At 34.9% G+C, this 22,403-nt stretch overlaps 1 protein-coding gene across 2 annotated transcripts in view; it reads left to right on the top strand.

Annotated features, from left to right (window-relative positions):
- The window catches only part of LOC150080475 (CTD small phosphatase-like protein 2), a 237,138-nt gene that overhangs the window by 145,612 nt on the left and 69,123 nt on the right, over nt 1–22,403 (top strand). Inside the window, exons 5-6 of one of the 2 annotated variants that reach the window (XM_090381305.1) lie at nt 985–1,062; nt 7,703–7,807. In XM_090381305.1, the coding sequence (XP_090237431.1) occupies nt 985–1,062; nt 7,703–7,807 (183 nt within the window). The remainder of the gene's footprint in view (nt 1–984; nt 1,063–7,702; nt 7,808–22,403) is intronic. The other variant, XM_090381306.1, reaches the window with a different exon arrangement.

A 22,403-nucleotide genomic window follows, 5' to 3' on the forward strand; every position in this document is an offset into this window, starting at 1 on the left:
TATTTTTATGTTCTGAATGTATATTGAGAATGTACATTGAGGAATATCTGAAGAATTAAATATAAGAAGCAAATGGTAAATATGCAAAATAAAGTCTAATGAAAATCAAACTTCTTTTCAGTTTTCAATAGTCACCAGATACTTGTAAATGCTACTGCTTCTGTGATTAGCAGAGCAAAACAATATCATTGAGTAGTTAGAAACTACCATTCTTTTAGCATTTCTTGTACCAGACAAAAATAATGTGAGCTATAAATTTATGGTTGACCCAACCACTTAATTCTGCTTCCTCTTATAAAGTTGGGCTTAATGAAGAATTTTATAAAAGCTGCTGACAAAGAAGGAGATGCTTAAATACTTATGGATGATATTTCCTGTAATCAGTGAGATAAAAATGTAAGAAGACATATTTTCTGGCCCACAAATTAGAGAACTATTTAATAAAGAATGTTTCAGGATAACCTTTTAAGAACTGGCTGCTTGGAAATCCTTCAAGTGTGTTGCAGAAAGCTTTTTTTTTTTTTTTAAGAAAAAACAAAAGGGATGCAACATGTCATGTAAGATACAGTTACAAGTTTCTCTTCTCGGCATACCTGAACAATGATAGTAATGAGAATGGTCCCACAGGACTTTACAATTATGGAAAGATATTATATGGGAAGGTGTAACCCAAATTTTCCATAAATGAAAGAAACAAACACCAGATACTTGTAAATGCTAATGTTCATTGAAGAAATTTAAATATGTTAAGGTAAGATGTATTCACATATTATTTTCTCATATTGATGTATACATATTGAAAAAATTAAACTCATATTCAGATTCAGCATTGCAAAATGTATAAAGAACACCATATTTCATTTAGGAAAAACATTTGTTTTCTCTTATAATTTGTATGCATGTTTGATGATGATACATTATAAATAACAATATAGTTTTGATAGAAGCATTTTAATTTATTTTTTCTCTCACTGTTTAATATAGAAGAAGAAACTTGCAAAGTTTCTGAGACCCCTGGATCATTGTTTTTTCCTGTTGCTTCAGTTTATCAGTTTTTAGATGGTATGTTAAATATCTTTCACATATAATTTAAGTAATTGCAGTATTTGTGTGCGTGCGTGTCAATATAAATAAATTGATTTATATTCTAAAATGGATCTCACAACCATTCTTAGTTTCAATAAACAGTTAACTTACTTTTACCTAACATACAGATTACTGTTTCTTAATATAATGCTGATTAATGATTGAAAAATTAATGATATTTTATATTTGTACATTAAATTTTCAATATTAGTAAATTAATAAGAGGAGTTTACCTCAATATCTAATTAACTATCTAATTAAATTTTCAAATATGATTATTTGCAAGATTTAGCATATAAATGTGATACTTGTGCTATATTTGTGTTCAGTGACCACTTCAGTATCATATATTTTTAAGAAACTGCTATATTGCCTTGTCATTCCATCCTGCCTTGTAATTGAAATTTTTGTAGGAATCTTTCATATCTCACCTCACAATATATCATTTTTGATTCTATCCATGACGTTGGATGTACATCAGTAGTATGTTATTTTTAGAATTTAGTTATAACCTTACTCACAAGCTTCTCTTTCCAACAACAGTGAGAAATGTTGTGGATTAGATATTTTTGTTATATGCAAATTTAAGAACTCACTGGCCTTTTTTTTTTTTTTTGTGAAAACTCCAAACACAGAAGGTATTAGAGCCTATGGTGCTTAGTACCATGTGTGAAACTAAGATGGTACTAAGCACCATAGGCTCTAATATTCCAGCTAAGGTAAAGAAAGCCAACACAAGAAGAACCACAGGAAACTTACCGGACAAACTGGTTTGCTGCTACAGCAGTTTCTCGCTGCATTATTGGTAAACAGACAGCATGTATTGAAATATGTACAAAGAAATCTGTAATATGATTTTTTGTAATAGTGAAAATTACACATCAATACCTGCAAACCAATAATTTCATTGTATGATGTTATCACTTGTTATGTTAATGCACCAATCAGTGCATTGTCTGTCACGCCTATGTGTCAATCAGTAAATCCATATATTGGCCTCTGTTTATCGATATTGCTTTTCTTTTTCTCTCTGAATCTGTAGTGTCTTCACCAGGACGCTTCTTTTTCATACTTTTAAGTATTTTACTCATTTTTAAGGAATAAAGCACAATTACAAAATGAGGAGGCACGCTTGATACACATAAACAAAGCTGTGAGCGTGTAGCAACTGAATAAACAACACCATAAAGGCAGACAACTCTATTAACACCTCACTAGCTCACATTTTACTAAAGCACATTTCTGGGGGTTACTACCATAAAACAATAAAAACAATTTCCAGTTTCGTTCCTTCTAGTGGAATCTGTTATAAACTGGTAGTAAACTCGATCTAATTGCATTTGCGATAATACTGATAGCTGGAATTTTACGTTATTATGGTGAAATGTGTTTCCCCTTCACTGATATAAAAAACATAAATACATTTTCCGAATCTTCTCTTCATTCCTATCATGTTGCTTTCAGTTGGAGTGATTCCGTGTTCGGCTGCCATTTCTTGTAAACACAAATGTGAATCGTGCATAAGCGAATTCGGTTCGTGTTATATACGATATCGGTCCCCTATTTATAAATCGTGTATGATCGAATTCGTGTAGTGTGAACACGTGTTATACGAGGACTGACTGTATTTCTTAACCTAACCTTGAAGGTTAGGTTAGGAAATAATAGGAAAAGAAAGATTCTTTATATCTATATGTGTCATAACGTCAATCAATCACTTAACGCTATGGTTTTATCGTCTGTTGTGCTCCGCACCAATCAGTACATCATCTGTTATGCCTATGTGTCAAACAGTATATTGTTCTCGACTTCTGCTCCAGACTGATTTCACACATCACCTGTTTACTGAGCATGCAGTGCGAAGCTGTGTTAGCGGCAGTGTGTGCATTGCTGCTACCAATAATATGCACCGTCTGTTTACCGAGAATATAGCAAGAAACTGTTGTAGCAGCAAACCAGTTTGTCCTGTTAGTTTCCCATAATTTGCCATGGTTTTCGTGTTGGTTTTATTTACCTTAGCCGATATTCTTTTTCTAACAAAAAGGAACGTCATCTTAGTTTTGGATAAAAAATTTGCATTCAGTTTATCATGAATAAGACTTCTGAAGTGTGAAGTATTGAAGTGCAGTGAATTTAATATTATGGTTCATTGGTGCAGTAAGGCAGCTATGCTCACATGCTTATATATATGCCCTATGTTCAAGTGGTGAGTAACTTAGAATCCCTGAGATTATAGTAATTTACACAGTTGATTGTTTAATTCATGGAATGGACCTATCTTCATTTTAATCTTTGTTGCAGAGATCTGCCAGTGCTCTCTCCTTTTGGAAATAACTTCCTTCAAAGTGTATGTGTTACCCGAAAATTGTAGAATCCATGAATTGTATGAATGTCTGGCAAAGTATAATTATAAAATAATTTTTTTATCAAGTTATAAACTTTCTTTCATTCGTTTTAACAATGAGATATGGTATTTTGCCCCTATATCATTCTATAAAAGTCAGGAATTGTCATTAATATAACAATATCAGTTATGTAAGTGAATCACAATTCCTGACTGTTTTTACAGGGGCATACAGAAAAAATACTACTCTCCCCACCCCATATGCACTGTGTAAAAATTGAAAACTAATTCACTTCAGTTGTAATTTTGTATCCTTTCCAATTCATTTACAGTAAGATATGTGGAGAGGCAAGTAGTATTTCCCTGTGTAAAAGTCAGGAAAACTGATTCTCTTGACAATGAAAAAAGTGTATTTTTTACCTTGCCTGGAACTGTATATAATGTCTTGATTCTACACTGGCAGTAACATACACACTTGTGTAATCAATGAGACCACTCCCCAGAAGGCATTTCTTTATAAGTCTTTGAGAGTGGTTGTTTTGGCCACAGATTCTCAACCCTCTTTAATGAGCCTGTGCCACTTGAAAATTCCTCAAACAGTTGTATCTGTAAACCTCTAACATTGCTCAGTCTTCAAATCTTCCATTATGCAGCTCACAAAACAGTTCAAACTTACAGCATGTAACTTAAGGCTGCTTTGCAAGCACCAGAGAACATGTCAGAACTTGCAACTGTATCAGTGTACTCTTGGACATTCACTCTCCTGCCATTTGCTAGAAGTTTGCCAAAACTGGAGTGGTTATCATTTTTAAAACTGTGTGGTAACCTGGTGTATGTTCAAAACTGGTTATAGCATTATTTTTACTATTATAGTCTGTTTGTATGTGTGTGTGCGAATTTATCCAAATACTGTCTATGCCTATTTCCCTCAAAAAAATAATAAAGGTTTTATTATGCTTTTTTATACAATAATGTGCTTTGAAGTATTAATATACATTTAAACTTCATGCCACCGCATCAAAAGGAGGTTTTGCAACACATTCCATCCTTCAATTGTTATGATTAGCTACTGAGAGAGAACTGAAATACTCTCACTTTTCAGTGGTAATTGTTCTCCTTTCTGTGAATGAAAAATTGAAATTAGTGAAAGAAATTGAAGAAATTTGGAATTGTGCCATGGGTAAAAAGCACACCATCAGTAGCAGTTGTATCAGAGATTAGAGGAACTAATGTGCAAAATAATTTGCAGTTAATAGTAAACGCTTTTCATAGTCATTAACCTGATACCTTCAAGGAGACATTGTAGACTTTCAGAAGTAGGGTATATTTCCAGAATGAACATTAATACATGCCTGTTGAACACTTGTGTATTTCAGAATACTGCTGAACAGTTCTATTGGATCTTTCACTTTTTCACAAAAAAGGTGAAAAATGTGTGATCGTAAGAATTATGGCAACAGAAAATGTTTGTACACAGTGATGTTATGTATCACTGTGATTTCAGAAAATTACCACTACATTTTAAAAAGGAGTACATTAAATTCCTTTCTAAGCTGGTAGAAGCACTGCATAGCATTGAAGTGTGAAATTATATAGAAAATTGTGCACATCATACTTGGCTAATAGTCATTTTCATGAAGTTTACTCTTATGCGCGTTACAGCATGATGAATTTCCCCTTTTATAGAAGAAATTCTCTGTGGAAATATAAAGGCATTTGCATGTCAAAATACTATCACAAAAGTCAAATGTGGTACTTCTGTTAAAATCCACAATAGCAGGCTACTTTTCATTAGCCCACATACACACATGTAAGAAAAACAGAACTTGTTAAAAGACAAGTTGATGCTAAGTAATTGTAATTCCTGTTACAATTTTAATGAAGCCAAGGATTGAAAATTGTCATAAATTGCTACTCTCTAAGTGGTTTTGTTTTGCTTATCATTTAGTGTTGGCTTCCTTAATTAAAATTGGGAGAAAAATTACAATTACTTAGCATCGGTTGCCTTTTAACTGGTATTCCATTCCTCTTCTGTGTTAATGAAAAGGTCTGTTTGTATTGCTGCTGTGTCACTTAACAGAAGTTCCATATTTTGATTTATGCACTAACATTTTTACTTGATGTCTGTGTGTTCCCTCAGAATATTTCTTCTAATAAAAGGTGGGCACTCATAACAGATCTTCCACATGTATGTGTGTACATCATGAAATTTACCACATCCAGGCATGACAAACACCACTTTTCAGATAATTTGATCAAAATGTAGCAATTTTTTGTTTCAACTAGACTTTTGTAATGATCTCTGTTTCCAAATCTCTATCTCAGACATCTATTTTTATATACCCTCATGATCTAAAACATTATGACCACCTACCTAACAGCATGTTGGCTGTCTTTTGTCGTGATAACTGCCAGCACAGCATCAACCTTGTCCAGGATACCTGAGGTATCATGAACGAGCTGGATATAAGGACATCTGTTTGATGGGATTGATGTTGAGGGAATTTGGCATCGGGGGAGCACACACAATGTGGTTCTTGTGACATGGGGCACTGTCTTGCTGAAAGAGTTTAGTGTCATCTGGATTCACAGACACAGTGTAAGGCAAAACTGGGTCCAAAGTGATGATGGGGTGGGAACTGGCAGCGGGGGGGGGGGGTGTTCAATGGAGATGGAGGAACCCGGTGATGTCCATGCAAACATACACCAAACCATGATACCAGCCACCACCACTGGCATGCTTGCTGTCAAATATGCACCCATCCATTGGCATGATGGAGCTGGAACTTGATTCATCAGACCAGGTGACTTCCAGTTGTCCACGGATCAGTTATGATGCTCCTATGCCCACTGCTGGCAGAGGTATTGATAATGGTTGATCAACATGGGCACATGAACAGATTCCCTTGATAGGCCTATCCACAAAAGCATCCACTGGATGCTTGTGCATGTGCATGGGAACATTTCTTTGTCCACCCTAGTTGTAGGCTGCCTTTAATTGAGGGATCATGAGTGATCTGTTGTCTCAGGCAACAGTTGACAACCACCATTTACCTTAACTGTCAACCAGTGGTGGTCTTTCCATCCCAACACGTTGGGTAGTTGTGTATCCCTCTTCAGACCATTCCTGCCACACCTTCACTATGGCAGTCCTTGAACATCCAACAATGCCTGCAGATGCTGCGATGCTGGCCACCACCTTCCTAGCACCACAGATCATTCCCTTTCAAACTCTGTCAGGTCCCTTCCCTTTCCCCATTACGTGGGCTTTTGTACTGACGAGCTGACAAGAACTACCTGTACCACCATTCCTAGGGGCTATGGGATGCATGAAGGTGGATGGTCAAATGTTTTGGCTCTTGAATGTGTGTATATATGTATACGTATGTATGTATTATATATGTCACATTTTGTGGGTTGTATGGTGGAATTGAGTTCATTTAATGTAAAACTGGCTGACATTGTTGCTTATGATTCTATTACATATTGGATCCTTAGAATAACTATATTTGTATTCTAAGTGGAAACCCATATTGCAAATCTGTTAAGAATAATAAATTGGCCATTAGATTCAACATGCATTGATGAGTAAGACTTGTGATGTTTATAATGTAAGGATTTTTCTGTTACTGTTTAATTTCATAGTTGTGAATTTTGGATAGGTAGTGCAGAAAATTTTTGCTAAAGCTGTAAATGAAAGACACACAGGTTGGCAAATTCCTTTGCATTTCTCTAGTTGTTATAAAATACAAATCAAATGTCTCGTTAATTTTTATAATTATTAATAAATTAAGGACAGTTACCTGTATTTAAAGAGAAATTACTTGCTTTATCCTTGTCATGTACAGCTTGGTTTGCATGTAGTTGCAGTTGCACAAATTTCCTTTTATTGTCAAATCTGTTGGTAGTGGATTGTCTGCCGTCATAATTGTAAATTGTAAGTGTTAGTTTCTTAATAAGCATATACTTTTTTTCTATTAAGCAAGTTCTAAAAAAATCTGGATTAAAATATAATTTTATATATATATTCAGATCAGTGTATCTCATTTTCTGTTCCTCTTGCATCCATGCATTCATGCAAGTTTTTTTTGTTTGTTTGTTTTTATTATTATTTTTTTATTTATTTAATTTTTCCAGGTGATGTCAGTTGTTGCACTGTGAGTTAAGTTTATATGTTATGGTTATATATTTTTTAGTTGTAATTTTGATTTTGATAAAATATTCACTATTATAGCTAGTTTGCACTGCAGTGCTATGTATGCTTTCTTTTAGAAGGTAATGCTGAAGCCGACAAAATGGCGTTTTTAACACTAGAAGAGTCACCAAAAGAAATTAGCCATGTGTATGCGCATGTTGATTCATTTCAGCAAATGCCAGGTTAGTCAATGATTTGCATGATGCACAATTTATAAATGCCAGTAAACATAAGTATCTGCAATGGATGCTGACCTCATTTCACTTCAGTATAGTTCAGTGATTATAAGCAGTTATTTTTCTAATTTAGCAGTTATAGTTATAAATTAAATAAATGATAAGCTTGCTTTCAAAACATTTTGTAGTTGAGTAAAAGTGGAACATTTTTATACATATATGTGAGTAGTGAATGTGAAATTTTTTACTTGAACTTCATTCAGAAAATCTAGAATGGTAATATTAATTTTGAGTTTTTAAATTAAGTGTGCTAAACTCTTTGTGCATGCATGCATATGTGTGTGTTTATAATTAACTAGGGAAAATTTATAAAATCGATTGGTTTGATCTGATTTAGTTACCTAAATGAGATCGAAATAGAAATATTATAGTGTTATTAGTGTAACATATATTAACACCTTTAGCAGAAAAGTCAGCTTTACAATCACATTTTCATCGGTAATTCCTATAATAAGTTAAAATAAATAAACATATTGCTACATACATAAAAAAGTTGATAAAGAAATGTTTTTCACTGAGTCATATAACTACAAGTTATTTTAAACAGGCAAAACAAGCAACTCTATAAAAATGTGTTGCAGTCAGCCCTTATTTTTGTTTGTAATATAAACTAACATTGTCACCATCATTTTTGAAAATGTTATAGTGTTTAGACAGTTCTCTGAGGTGAGGGCATTAGTAACAATCTAAGCAAGCTAAACCCAACCAGATACCAAATGTCAGCCACAGTATAAGCATTGTGATAATAAATCTGAGCACTAGAAAGTAGTGCTTCAAGCCCCTCTTCATCCTATAGTCATTTTGCCACAAGAAAAATTGATGTGTTGCCATAATTACAAGCTACAGTAGAAAACATACTGTTCATCAAACTAGATTGAAACTTGGCATAGTTAGGATTGTTCTGTGGCAGGTTGTTTACCTAAGTATTTGAGAAAGATGCTTTGCCAAGAGAAAAATCTGCATCCATTTTAAACCCGGAGGGAAGAGAATAGTGTGCTTGAGCTGTTGTAAACACCTAGCCTTGTATGATAGTATAGCTGGAATTAATTGCTCTTCAAATATTCATTTAGTATGCAGTTACTCTACATTATTGGTAAACTGCCCTATGTTTAGTTTTACTGAACCATTTCAGGCTGTTTATACTCACTAATAATGATTAGCCTTGAGGATTTATTGGGAAATAACATGCTAATTTTCATTCTTTGTGTGAACTATTCATTCCGGGTGGGACTCATCTTCAAATAAGCCCTCTGCAGTCCAGCTCTAAAAGTCAAAAAAGTGACTACCCAAAATGTGATTTTCAAAAATTAATTATTTTTGGGCTTAACACCAGCTAATGTATAAAATTGCATAATGAAACATTTTAAACTCTTTAGACATTTTAAATGTTAATTATTTATATGATTTTAGCATGTAGTACTTTTCTCCCACTACTACAAGGACTATTCAATAAAGAATGATCATAATTTTTCATGAACAACCATACTGTTTATTATTTCTAGCTGAGCTGTGGAATTTAAGACCAAAACAAACTGCATCACGTAACAACTATGCAGTTGATGTGCGCATGGTGTGAACTTGGTGTTTGTTTGATCAAGTTTTGGCTGTGTAACAATGGACGTGACAAGCAAGGAACAGTATGCTGCTCTCAAGTTTTGTTTTCATCTCAAGAAAACATAGCCGAACCATATAAAATGTTAAAAGAGGCTTATGGTGAATCCACTTCCATATAGAAGTACAGCTCTCAGTTGGTTTAGAATGTTGAAGATGGACATGATCCAATTACAAAAATTGGTTTTGAATCACCAACCACTGCTGTCACCACAGAAACCATAAACACTGCTTCTGTAATTGTGAGAGATCAGTGTAACAGTAAGGCAGCTGGCAGAGATGTTGAGAATATCAGTAGGAAGCACACACAGTATTCTCCATAACCATTTGCATATGACATGTTTGTGCAAGCTTGCACAAACCTGAGTAACAGCAAGTTCACATGGAGGTTTGTCAGGAACTTCAATGGATGATACTGAAGATGGTTACTTCATCATTTCAACCCAGAGAGTAAGCAACAAAACTCTGTTTGGAAATTGCATCATTGCCCACACCGAAAAAAGCAAAAGTTGTGGCTTCTGCGCTAAAAGTTATGGTTATCTCCTTTATTCAAGGAATGGTTTACCAGCATGTCTTACTGCAGAACTGTACTGCACTGTGGGATCACATTCATTGCAAATAACCACAACTGCGTGCAGTTAGGTGGATGCTGCATCATGACAAAGCAGGACCTCACATTGCTCATACTGTCATTGAGTACTTAGACAGCATTAATGTCAGATGTGTTCCTCATTCACCCTACAGCCCTGACCTTGCACCCTGCATGTTTTTTCTCCTAAAGTTAAAGAGGAGCTGTGAGGAAAACATTTCAAGTTATCAGAAGAAGTTGTAAAGACATCAGAGGCAATTCTCAGACATATTTTAAAAAATGGTTTCCATTCTGTTTTTGAAGAATGATAGAAACGTTGGAGTAAGTGCATTTCATCCAAATGGGGGACTACTTTGAAAAGGACCATCAGAATATGGACAATTAATAAAAATACACTGGGGGGGGAAAAAATTGGCATTCTTTATTGAAAAGCCCTTATACATAACTGCAGACTTTCTTCTTGTTTGGAGGCGCCTCCGTAGCCAGGTGGGAAGGAGCAGCACTGCATAGCACACGCTTCTTGATTAGACCGGGGTTCGAGCCCGTCACCACCAAATACGGAAGAGGCGGAAAGGTCAGGGAATGACCACCGCATATCCCGGAGCAATATGGCCTTAGTTGCTAATGCTCCTAAAAACCAAATAAACAAACAATAAACAATCTTCTTGTTTGGACTTTCATCACAAAATGAGGAAGTCCGCTCAGTCAGTCTAGGAAGGAATGTTCTTATTTCAGACATATACTAGCTGAAGGAGCAACTTCTTTTAGAACTGTTTGTGACATAAGTTCTTTTGAGATGACCTGCCACCTTTAAGATGAAACTTTATACAATTGAGACCTCTTAAAGTAAAAAAAAAACTTCCTCCACTATTTCATTAATTTTTTACTGAATGAATAACTAAAACAGTATTTTGCTATTTCTCACACTTACTGCGTTAATTATTTATTCAGTGCCCATATTTCTTTTTATTCACAAATAGCTGTTGCATTTTCAATTTAAAAGTGTTTCCTCTTTTTACTTTTACTGTCATTATTTCAGTTTTAGTATTGTTAAAAAAAACACAAGTACAGGTCGTATGCTAACATTTGAACTTCGTCCTCTTTTCTAATACCATTAATCCTTTGGTTTTAGAAAAGGAGGATAAAGTTTTTCAATTTTCTTTGTGATCTTCATCTCTGGTGGTAATTCTTTCATGTTTTCCATAACAGTACCTGTTGTTGGTCATATAACTAGTTTAAAATCGATCAGTGAATAAATAAAAACCACTACCCCAAGTATTATGTAGCAGTTTTTTAAGAAATGAACTACACTGGTAAAAGTCGAGTCTGGTCTTATCAAGCTGTCAGTAATAGGCATTACAAAATATGGAAACAGTAGCTGACATGTAACATGCTTTTGAGAGCTAGCTTATAACATTTGAATGAACTTGTATTCTTGAAATGAACATCACTTTCATCTAATTCAGTATTTCTTGCTGGAACAAAATACTCATAAAATTGCTGATTATCTAATCCAGATAAATCAGCAATGTTTTTACTTTGATTTCCTTTTGTTAGGGTTTTTTTTTTTATTCCCTCTCTTAAACAAAAAATAATTCAAAGTAAATATCTACAGAAATCTCTTCCTGTTAAATAGTAGAACTAACTGTCTGTTCTTTATTTAATGAAAGTGAAACCCAGACATACTATATGAAAACTACATTACTTGAAAGTGTTTCATTGGTATAGTTATTTATTTTATTTTTTTATTTTTTTTTTTGCTCAACTAGAACATTTAGTAAAAAAACAGCTGGTAAAAAAAAGGAAAGGTAAAATTTTTGAATGAAGCATCGTTTAACTTTCTTGAATTCCAATTGAATCTGTTGTTAGGGAAACAGAAATATAGGGTATGACTGCTAGTAGTAGAAGTTGATGACATTTTTAGAGCAGATGTCATATTTTAAGGCATATTGTTGTACATGTCGGCACTAATGACATTAAGAGTAGGAGATCTGCACTTACTTAACAACTACAGGTCAGTGTTGGAAAAAGTAGCAAGTTAGGGTTAAATTTGAAAGTGTCTGCAATTCAGCCCTGGAGAGATTGTGCAAGGCATATGAAGTAAAATTTTCCTCAGAGTGGTCTGTGCTTGTGAACAGGAGCGAATGCTTTTACGAGGATGGGATACACTTAAATATAAAGGGTGCAAGAATATTTGCTGATGCTATCGATGCAGTGTTAGGTGGGTTAGAAAACTGCTAGCTTGGGGGAGGGGGGTATACACAGACTAATAGATTAACAATAACTGCAGGCAGAGGTGAAAGTGATTCTTGCAGTGCTTCTATTGGAATAAGCTGCAGCCTTGAAAGGAAGGTGCCGAGGATTTCATGGATTACTGGGAGCATCATGAAACAAGTAAATACACTATGCATATAGTCATGCATAGACAAAAATTTTAGAAAGATTTTCACTGAAGTAGCAAAGTTATTATCTTAAAAATTTTTCCAATGCAAAAGTCTATACAAATGCAACTATAATTTGAATGGAAAAATAATGTTTTTATGCTGTTAAAGTTTTTAAGCTTTTCTCTTTTCTATATGAAATTTAATTTATTTATTTTGAAATATACTTTATTTTATTTGCATTACAGTAATTTTCAAAACTGTTACATAGCTTTCTCTCTCACAAATACAATAAAGGAGTGTTCAATAAAGTGACCTAATTATCTATTATACAGTTTCACACAACTGAAGGGGTGCGGAATCATATCTGGGTTCCTCAGGGCCACCTCCTTGAAAAATCCATATGACGCATAAAAAAGGGTGTTTAATAAAACAGCATAATGCCAAGAATCTGTCAACTTACAGAGCTTGAAAGAATAAATGGTTTGCGACATTACATGTGAGGTTAGCAATAATGACATTAAGAGTAGGTCTGCAGACTTACTTAACAAGTACAGGGCAATTGAAAAAAAAAAAGAAAAAAAAACCATGAGTTAGGGTTAAATTTGAAAATGTCTACAATTCTACCCAGACACGATAGGAGTGGTATATGATGGCATCCTTGTCAATGTATTCAGCCCTGGAGAGATTGTGCCTTGCACGTGGTGTAGAATTTTTTTTTTTAAGCTTGGTGTGCGCTTGCTAACAGGAGAGACTGCTTCTACAGGGATTGGATACACTTAAATAGAAAGGGTACAAGAATACATGCTGATGCTATCGAGGCAGTGTTAGGTGAGTTGGAAAACTTCTAGCTTGGGAGGACACAGACTAATAGATTAACAATAGCTGCAGGCAGAGGTGAAAGTGATTCTTGCACAGCTTCTATTGGAACAAGCAGCAGCCCTGAAAGAAGTGCTGGGTATTTCAAGGACAGTTTGGAGTGATCATGAAACAAGTAAATACACGGCTGTGTTAAGGTAACTAAGAGTAAGAACAGGAGCATGTACACCAATGCCAGGAGCATAGTAAATGACCAGCACCTGAAGACATCAAATGCAGACATTGTTGGGATATCAGAGATGTGGTGCCACTGAGATATAAGGGAGACAGGTTTTGAATAAGGGGAATACAATGTATACAGAAAGGACAGACAATGTAGGAGGGTGGGATGGGTTATGCTCTTAGTTAAGAAGCACACAAAATCTAAGGCAGTGCATTCAGTTGACGTGGGTGGCCAGTTTAGGGTTGAGTCAGTTTGGCATGACATAAGCACTGTAAAGGGAAAAAAACTGATAGTAGGATTTGTGCTATAAGCCTAATGACTCTAATGAGTAGAGTGGGCCAGTAAATCGGAATGTCTTATAATGGGGGAATTTTAACTTTCTAGATATTGACTGGAACTTGTAGGTTGATCACTCACAGACTAGAAAGACTTTTGTGGATTTATTGAAATGTTTTGTACAGCATCGTGAGCTAGTAATACTCTTGATTTGATTATCAGCCGTGATTATCCGTGCAATAAGAGTCTGCAAATGAAAGAACCACCAGGTGGTGGTGATCACAGTGTATTGATATGGGATTTGTAACTTTGGGATTTACTTAAAGATGTGACTTTAAGATTTACTTAAAGATGTAACTTTAAGATTTACTTAAAGATGTAAAAGTACAGTGATCTCACACAGTTTTTAAATTCCATACAGTGGGACTAACTGATGATGTTACCATCAGCAAATTCTAAATGAGAAGTGTGCAAGGGATTAATCATAGAAGCTACTAGACTTTTCACACCAACTAAGAAATACTCTTCAAGGTATAGGCCTAAATGAATGTCAGATGAATTGATGAAACTCGTGGCAGAGAAGAAATATGCATGGGATGCTGTTGTTGTTGTTATTTGGTTTTTAGGAGCATTAGCAACTAAGGCCATATTGTTCCGGGGATATGCGGTGGTCATTGCCTGACCTTTCCACATCCTCCGTATTTGGTGGTCATGGGCTCAAACCCCGGTCTAATCAGGAAGCGTGTGCTACGCACTGCTGCTCCTGCCCACCTGGCTATGGAGGTGCTGCATGGGATGCAGATAAATTATCGAGCAACACAGAAGCCTATGATAGATATAAACAATTTTATAATCAAGTCATAAAAGAGCCCAAAACAGTATGAAGAGAAGAAGTAGTGCTTGCACAAGCACGGATAGCACATACATACCTGACTCGCCTTCATCTACTTACAGGAGAGGATCCTCCTCAATGTCCACACTGTTCCTCACATTTAACAGTCAAATACATTCTCGTTGACTGCCCTCACTATCATCAGGACAGAATATCCATCCTCCTTTTCCTAAGAAATCTTCAAGAACCAAAGACATTAAAACGTATTATTGGTGACGATGCAAACATCAATGAATTTCTATCTTTTTTGAAAAAAAATTGGAATGTATCATAAATTCTAAAACATCTCTCTAATAAGACATAAAGTGATTATATCCGAAATTTGTTTTTTATCAATTTCCTATGAATAGGCGCACTATAGCCCCAGCAGTCCATGCGCCATTAAACCCCCATCACACACACACATGCACATAAAGGAGGTCAGCCAAGCAAAGGCAGATTACAAGAAATCTTTGGAAAAGGATGCAAAGAAAAACAGCAAAGACTTCATTTGTTTAAAAACTAGAAGAAAGGGGCTGAATCACATTGGTCTACTCGATATCGATAGATTGACTATTGATGATTCTCCTCGGGTTGGGAACAAACTGAATGAGTATTTTGCATCTACATTCACACATGAGGAATTCTTTACGGAAGGGGATTCTGGAAGTTTATCAAATTCTAACGTGGAGCTAAATGATTTTGTAATCGCGGAAAGGAAAGTGGAAGGTTAATTGTTGACATTAAACATAAGAAAGGCCTCTAGGTTGGATGGAATCTATCCAGTTATATTAAGGGAGGCAGCAAAAGAAGTAAGCAAACTCTTAGTCATAATAAAGAGATCCTTTTTGGATTCAGGGGAGGTCCCAGTGGAGTGGAGATATACAAATGTATCCCCAATTCACAAAAGGGGATCAAAGTGTGAACAAGTAATTACAGACCTGTTAGTTTAACTTCTGTTCCAGGGAAAATAATGGAGTCACTGATTAAAGGAGAATGCAGGATCATCTAGACAAGACTGCAGTTATATTTAGACAGCATGGTTTTTTTAAGGGGAAATCTTGTAATTTTGATATCATAAACTTGAATTTCAGGAAAGCTTTTTGTACTGTTGCATCTAAAAGACTGCTGTACGGATTGGAGAAGTAGGCATTAAGGGCTAGTGGCTGCTATGGATAAAGAAATTTTTCCATATGATAAGCAATATGATATTGCACTAATTAATGCATATGATATGCATTAATTAAATACCACTAATTTGGAAGAAAAGTCTGCAAACACCATTCAGATGGTGCCTAATGCAGTTCCATATCTCTGTTAAAAGTCTTCTGGTTTTCAATTTCTGAAAGTTTATAGGTATGGTAATTAATTTTAATATATTTAAACAAGAAAATAATGGACATTAACAGCATAATAGATAACAAATACATCTCTAAATCGAATACCTGTCATCTAGCAACAAAAACTAGTATACAAGAGTAAATGAAAGTTGCCAAAAAAAAGCATGATTGAAAATATATACAGTGAAACTTCCCTTTAATGGACAGCCCTGGGGAACGAGAATGTGTCCGTTAGAGAGAAGTGTCCGCTAACAAGAAGTCTGAGGGAGAAAAAAAAAAGAAAGAAAGAAAAATCGTTAAACGTTTAATATAAAATTAAAATATATACAGATTTTGAACAATATTTTTGTAAATAATATACATACAATTGTGCTATGCATTAATATTATGACTTTATCTTAAGAAAAATACATACAGTAATCACTTATTTTCTTCTGCACCTTCTTCCGGCTGATAATTTTGTTTTCAACATTTGTTTGGAGTGAAGAAACCATCGAAAGGCCTTCAGTATCTTCTTCAGCGGCGAAAAACATTTTTAAACGATTGATTTGTATGAGCGCTTCTTCTGTTTTCATCGGTGGTTCGTCGTTAATATGTTCTTCGCCAGAATGACCTCCTTCCATTTCTTTATCCTCATGAGGAACTTCTTGAAAAATATCGATGCTAATGTCATTGATATCTAGAGCACCATCTTCTGTAGTGAGGTTCGAGTCTATATCTTTGTAGCCAGGGTCACTTGTAGTGGAAGTATCGTACATTATCAATAGATGTTGAAGTTCTTGTTCTTCTTGGCGCTCCACATTGCTGTTCACAACTTCAGTTTTTTCGTTTGAGAAGCCAGACTTTACAAAACAGTTCACGACAGTTTGTTTTCTAATTGCGTTTACTGAAGAGGAAATCCATTGAATCGCATCTAGGATGCTGAGTTTCATTGCAAGGTTACTCGCACATGTTACATCGTTCATGTTTGCAATGAGATGTCTTAAAACACGTTTTCTGTAGTGAAGTTTAAAATTTTTTATTATCCATTGATCCAAGGGCTGACACTCTACAGATGTGTTTGGTGGCAGAAAAACAATTTGAATGATACAATTCAATGTGCAGGTGAGATGCAGCATTATCCATGAAAAGAATAATTTTTCTGTTTTGACAAATCATGTTTTGGTTAAAGTGACTTATCCATTTGCTCATGATATCTCGTGTCATCCATGCTTTTTTATTAGACTTCCAGTCAACATTCAAAAGATTCAACTTTATGCCCTTGAAACAACGAGGATTTTGTGGTTTTCCTATAACAAGAGGTTGTTCAAAGTCTCCCAGCATATTTGTACACAATAGTACAGTCAAGCGTTCCTTAGAAATTCTTCTGCCCTGGCACTTTTCATTTTTTAGACTCATTGTTTTTTCAGGAAGAGCTTTAAAAAACAACCCCGTTTCGTCACAGTTGTAAATATCCTTAGCTTCAAAATCATGACATAAATCTTCCAGTTGGATGGTCCACTCTGTTACAACCCCAGTATCAACAGATCCACCTTCACCACTTACGGTTTTCCAAGAAATTTTATGCCGAGTTTTGAACTTGTCTAGCCATCCCACAGAAGCTTTGAACTCATTTACTCCCATAGATTTCGCAACCTCCAAAGCCTTTTCCCTAATAATGGGAATTTTTTTAGCACATGCGTGACAAAACCACTCATATGTAACATTGTCAATTTGAAGTCCAACAGTTTTTGGGAATGATTTTTGAACCTGATCATTTACGTGTTGCCAAAATTGTTTGATCAGTTAATTTTTTTTCTTTAGGATGTCGCTTACCTGCGTCTTCCCGATTTTGAATTTTGCAGCGAGATTGCGAACACTATTTTTTTGCCGATCATACGCATTAATGAGTTCGACTTTATCTTTTAAAGTTAAATGTTTACGAGAAGACATTGTGCACTTCACACGACACTGAACAAAACTGAAAACTCAAACTCAAAAGACGAAAGACCGACAAAATCCCCCCCCCCCCTGCACACACCAAATTCATCAGAAGTTTTACACGTGCCTTAAAATTCTTGAAAAAGGGTTTAGAACTGCGACATAAACCTTAATAAAATTCAGAGAATCGGAAATAGAAAATAAACACATGATTGAGGCAATACGTGGAAGAAATGTTCCTAGAAAAAGGACCGGAAGCTCGCCCGCTGTCCGTTATTTGGAGATCAAATTAAGTGCTAATCTAAACGAAACAGTGCAGATTGCTTGTCCGCATCCGTTACAGAGAATGTTCGCTAGACAGAAGCTGAAAACACGTTAAAACCAATAGAGGAGAGTTGGGGAATTTGAAAATGTCCGTTAAAGAGAGGTGACCGTTAGGAGAAGTTTCACTGTATATATACAGCAGACTCTCGATTTACCAGGATCGGATTAACCGGGACACTTCAAGATTCCGGCGACTCCGTAGCCAGGTGGGCAGGAGCAGCAGTGCGTAGCACATGCTTCTTGATTAGACTGGGGTTTGAGCCCGTCACCACCAAATGCAGAAAGGTCATTGGGGAATGACCACCGCATATCCCGGAGCAATATGGCCTTATTTGCTAATGCTCCTAAAAACCAAACAACAACCACAACAACTTCAAGATTCCAAATTAAAAAAAAAAAAAATCAACCAGATTATTATCTTCCAACCTCCGCTGTCTTCACATCCGCCGCTCAAAAAAAGAGACCAAATATTTAGTTTGTTTTAGTGCATCGCGCCGATTGTTGTGTTCCATCGCACCACAAAAGGACAAATTTTGTTTCATTATTTATGTCAGGGATGTAGGAATTTTTTTATATATATAGTATTTTTTTGTTTAGAAATTGTGAAAATTATGGGCAAATGCAAGAGTTGTGCTTTCATTTAAACAAAAACTTGAAATTATTCAAAAGTTTGAAAATGGTGCATCCGTTAAATCTCTAAAGAACCGTTATAATGTTGGTGACCCAACCATACGCGACATTGTAAAAAATAAACAGAAGTATCGTATTGGGCATGCGAGTGTGGTAAGTTTTTAGCTTTTTGTCTATCGCCATACTTTTTACGTAGGTTGCTGAACATTTTTTGATACAGTAAGTCCCCGACTTACATATCTTCGGACTTATGTTACGTCATTTATATTTTTTTTATATGACTGAAGGTTTCAGTGAAGAAGACACATTTCACCTTAATAACGTAAAAACCCACAGAATTCCAGCTATCGGTATTATCGCAAATGCAATAAGATTGAGTTTACTACCCGTATATAATAGATTGCATTAACAGAAAAGCCCATTAACCTGGCAAGTGCAAATTTTTTTTATTGTTTTATGGCAGTGACCCCCAGAAATGTGCTTTAGTAAAATGTGAGCTCCCATGGAGTGATAACAGTGAGCTTTTGCCTGAACCCTGTGAAGTTCTTTTCAGAAAATTTAATTTTGACTGTTATCATTGTGCCGACTAAGAGAATAAAAATCTCAACTTACGTAAGAAGTCCTGGAACATATTTTTTACGTATGTCGGGGATTTACTGTATTTTTGGATTATCTGGGAATATTTTTTTACCACCTATCCTGGAAAATCGAGTCTACTGTATATATATAGAATCAAATTACTAAAGCATAAAACTGTGATATTTTAATTACTAAAGCGTAGAACTTGAATATTATAAGATTATATTAACCAATCAGATTAATGCCATCTAAGATAGTACATTACATCCGTCGTTAAATATATGCAGGAATGAAATAATGTTAAAATGTAAAAATGTAGAAAATCTACATTTTTACAATTTAACATTATTTCATTCCTGCATATATATATATATATATATATATATTTGTTGGTAAGTATTCTCAGAAGACATGTACAAATGTCTTCTGAGAATACCTAGGGCTATGGGTATGTTGCTGTATCCCTAGAAAGATTTTGGTAGATGCAGCAGTAGTTCTATAACTATACTCCATCATCATCAGTAACGTATCAACTGCGTGGGACTATACTGACAATGGTAGAGAATGAAAAGGACCTGGGGGTAATTGTGCAGGCAGATATGAAGTTTTCTGAGCAGTGCAGATGGTCTGCAAGAGTAGCTCATGGTGTCTTGTCAATGAAATACAGGAATTTTTCTAGCAGGGATAAGGAGGTGATTATCCCCTTGTATAAGGTAATGGTCAAACCACACCTTGAGTATTGTTACAGGTCTGGAGGCCTCATTTTAAGAAGAATGTAGAGCTGTTGGAATGAGTACAGAGAAGGGCAACAAAATTAGTGAATGGAACAAAGGGTTGCTCTTACGAAGGAAGGTGTAAGTTTTGCAAATTACAGTGTCTGAAGACTGGGCACCTGCGAGGTGATCTGATAGAGGTGTATAAAGTATTGAATGGTTTGATCATGCTCAGTGCCAATGGGATTCTTCCTCTTGCCCAGAATAATCACCTGAGAGGACATAAATTCAAATTGAGGAAAGACAGTTGTAGGATAGATGTACGGAAGTTTGCCTTTAGCCAGCGGGTGGTTGATTGCTGGAACAAACTTCCATTGTTGTTGTAGAAGTTGATAGCTTAAATAGATTCAAGGCAGAACTAGACAAACATTTGGAGTGAGTGGATGGGTGAAATGAGGTTGTTGTTGTTGTTTTTTTTTTTTTTTTTTTTTTTTTGGCTGATGCTATAAAAGCTTGCTTTCTTGCATCATGTGCCTTTACTAATGCTAAAAAATTCATATGAATTAAAACTGCAGTCCTTCATCTTTTTCTTAAGATCTAAGTTGCAGGGCACCAAATGTGAACTGTAAGAAAGTATTTCACACTTGCCAATTGAATTTATTCTGTACATGTGGATATATACCAAAAATCAGTATTGATGTTTCTTTATACAAATATTTAAAGAAAACTTTAGTTTTCTATAAAGATTGAACTTTAGTTCTATAAAGTAACCTTTATTGAATTAAAGTTCAAGTGACCAAAATATGTCTATTTCAATTCAGGCTCGAAGTATACATACAAGTTTAGAACTTGTTGCTGTTAACTTATCAAGATAAATTTTAGTTGAATACTATTATTACAATATTCTTATTACAATATATCCTCATTAATTTCATACTAGATTATTTGAAATGAGATATATTTTGAAGTTGCTACCATTTCCCAACCTATGATGTAGAGTTTTATGTGCATTTCATATGGATTATTTTAAATAAATTACAATGAAATTTGAAATCTGAATTGAGTTCCACAACTTTGGAACAGCTTGTCTAATTCAAAAAGACTGCTGTAACCCCTACAAGAAAACACTATATGGCACTTTTAAATTTCTCTTCACTTCCCCAAGAACTGCTTGTAGAATCACAAAGAATTCATCCAACTTTTAACTTGCATTATAGATGCTTATGTAATTTGTCTTGTTTGCACAGGGGTGGGGGATTTGTTGATTGCTAACAAAATGTGTGAATTCCCAATGCAAGTGCAGTGCATCTTCAAGTGTCTGCATGTATGCACTGTTTGAAAAAGAATAATAATAAATGTGCTTCAAAGAAAAAATTACATTTATTATTATCCTCTTTCAAATAGAGAGAATAATAATAAATGTTCTTCAAAGAAAAAAGTATTCTCACATTACAGAATTCGAAAAGGGAAAAATAAATAATTAATAATTCTTTTTAATGATTTAATCATGTCTTTAAATGAGGCATTTTCTTCATGGCATAAAGTTTTGGACTAATTTATTTCTTGATATTCTTTGGGAACACACAACCAGGCATATGAAATCTTTTTCAGTTTCTTGCATGCAGCAATGAAGATCGTCAAGTTTCATTTTTGCCACCATCAACACTATCTACAGAAGTGATTAACCATGAAACTGGTTCAGGAGCTTTTCTGTTGTTTTAAACACTACATTTCCAAGATGAATTAAAAGAAAAAATATATAATTAACCTCCACATTTGAACCGAATGTTCTAATAAGGTCCTGAAAGTTATTTATTTTTTTAGTATGTCGTTACATGTAATATTTTCCTTTTATGCAGCTGTCATGGTTAATCTTTTCTGTAAATAGCAACTTATTTATGTGCACCAAAAATAAAATAATTCCACAACCAAGGTAATATTTTGCAATAGTGATTAAACTTTTTTTTTTTACTTCAACTCTGGGCTATACTGCTTTCGCATGTGGTTTATTAGGTAAGTGAATAGAAAAATGTAAAATTTAAAGGTGCTATATACTCCATAACAAAACACTATGCATATACCAACAAATTTTCTTTATGGCTCCATTTAATTTTGTTGCAACAATTTGTGCTTATAGTTAGTTTCAGCAGTCTCTTTAAATTAGATGAGCTATTCACAAGTAGCAGGACCCAATTCAGACTTTGAATTTCATTGTAGACATATTTTGAATAATCCATGCTAAAATGCACGTATAAAGCCGTCTCAT

Source organism: Mastigoproctus giganteus, chromosome 9 (genome assembly GCF_048544385.1).
Source record: "Mastigoproctus giganteus isolate SK-2022 chromosome 9, ASM4854438v1, whole genome shotgun sequence".
NCBI lineage: Eukaryota > Metazoa > Arthropoda > Arachnida > Uropygi > Thelyphonidae > Mastigoproctus > Mastigoproctus giganteus.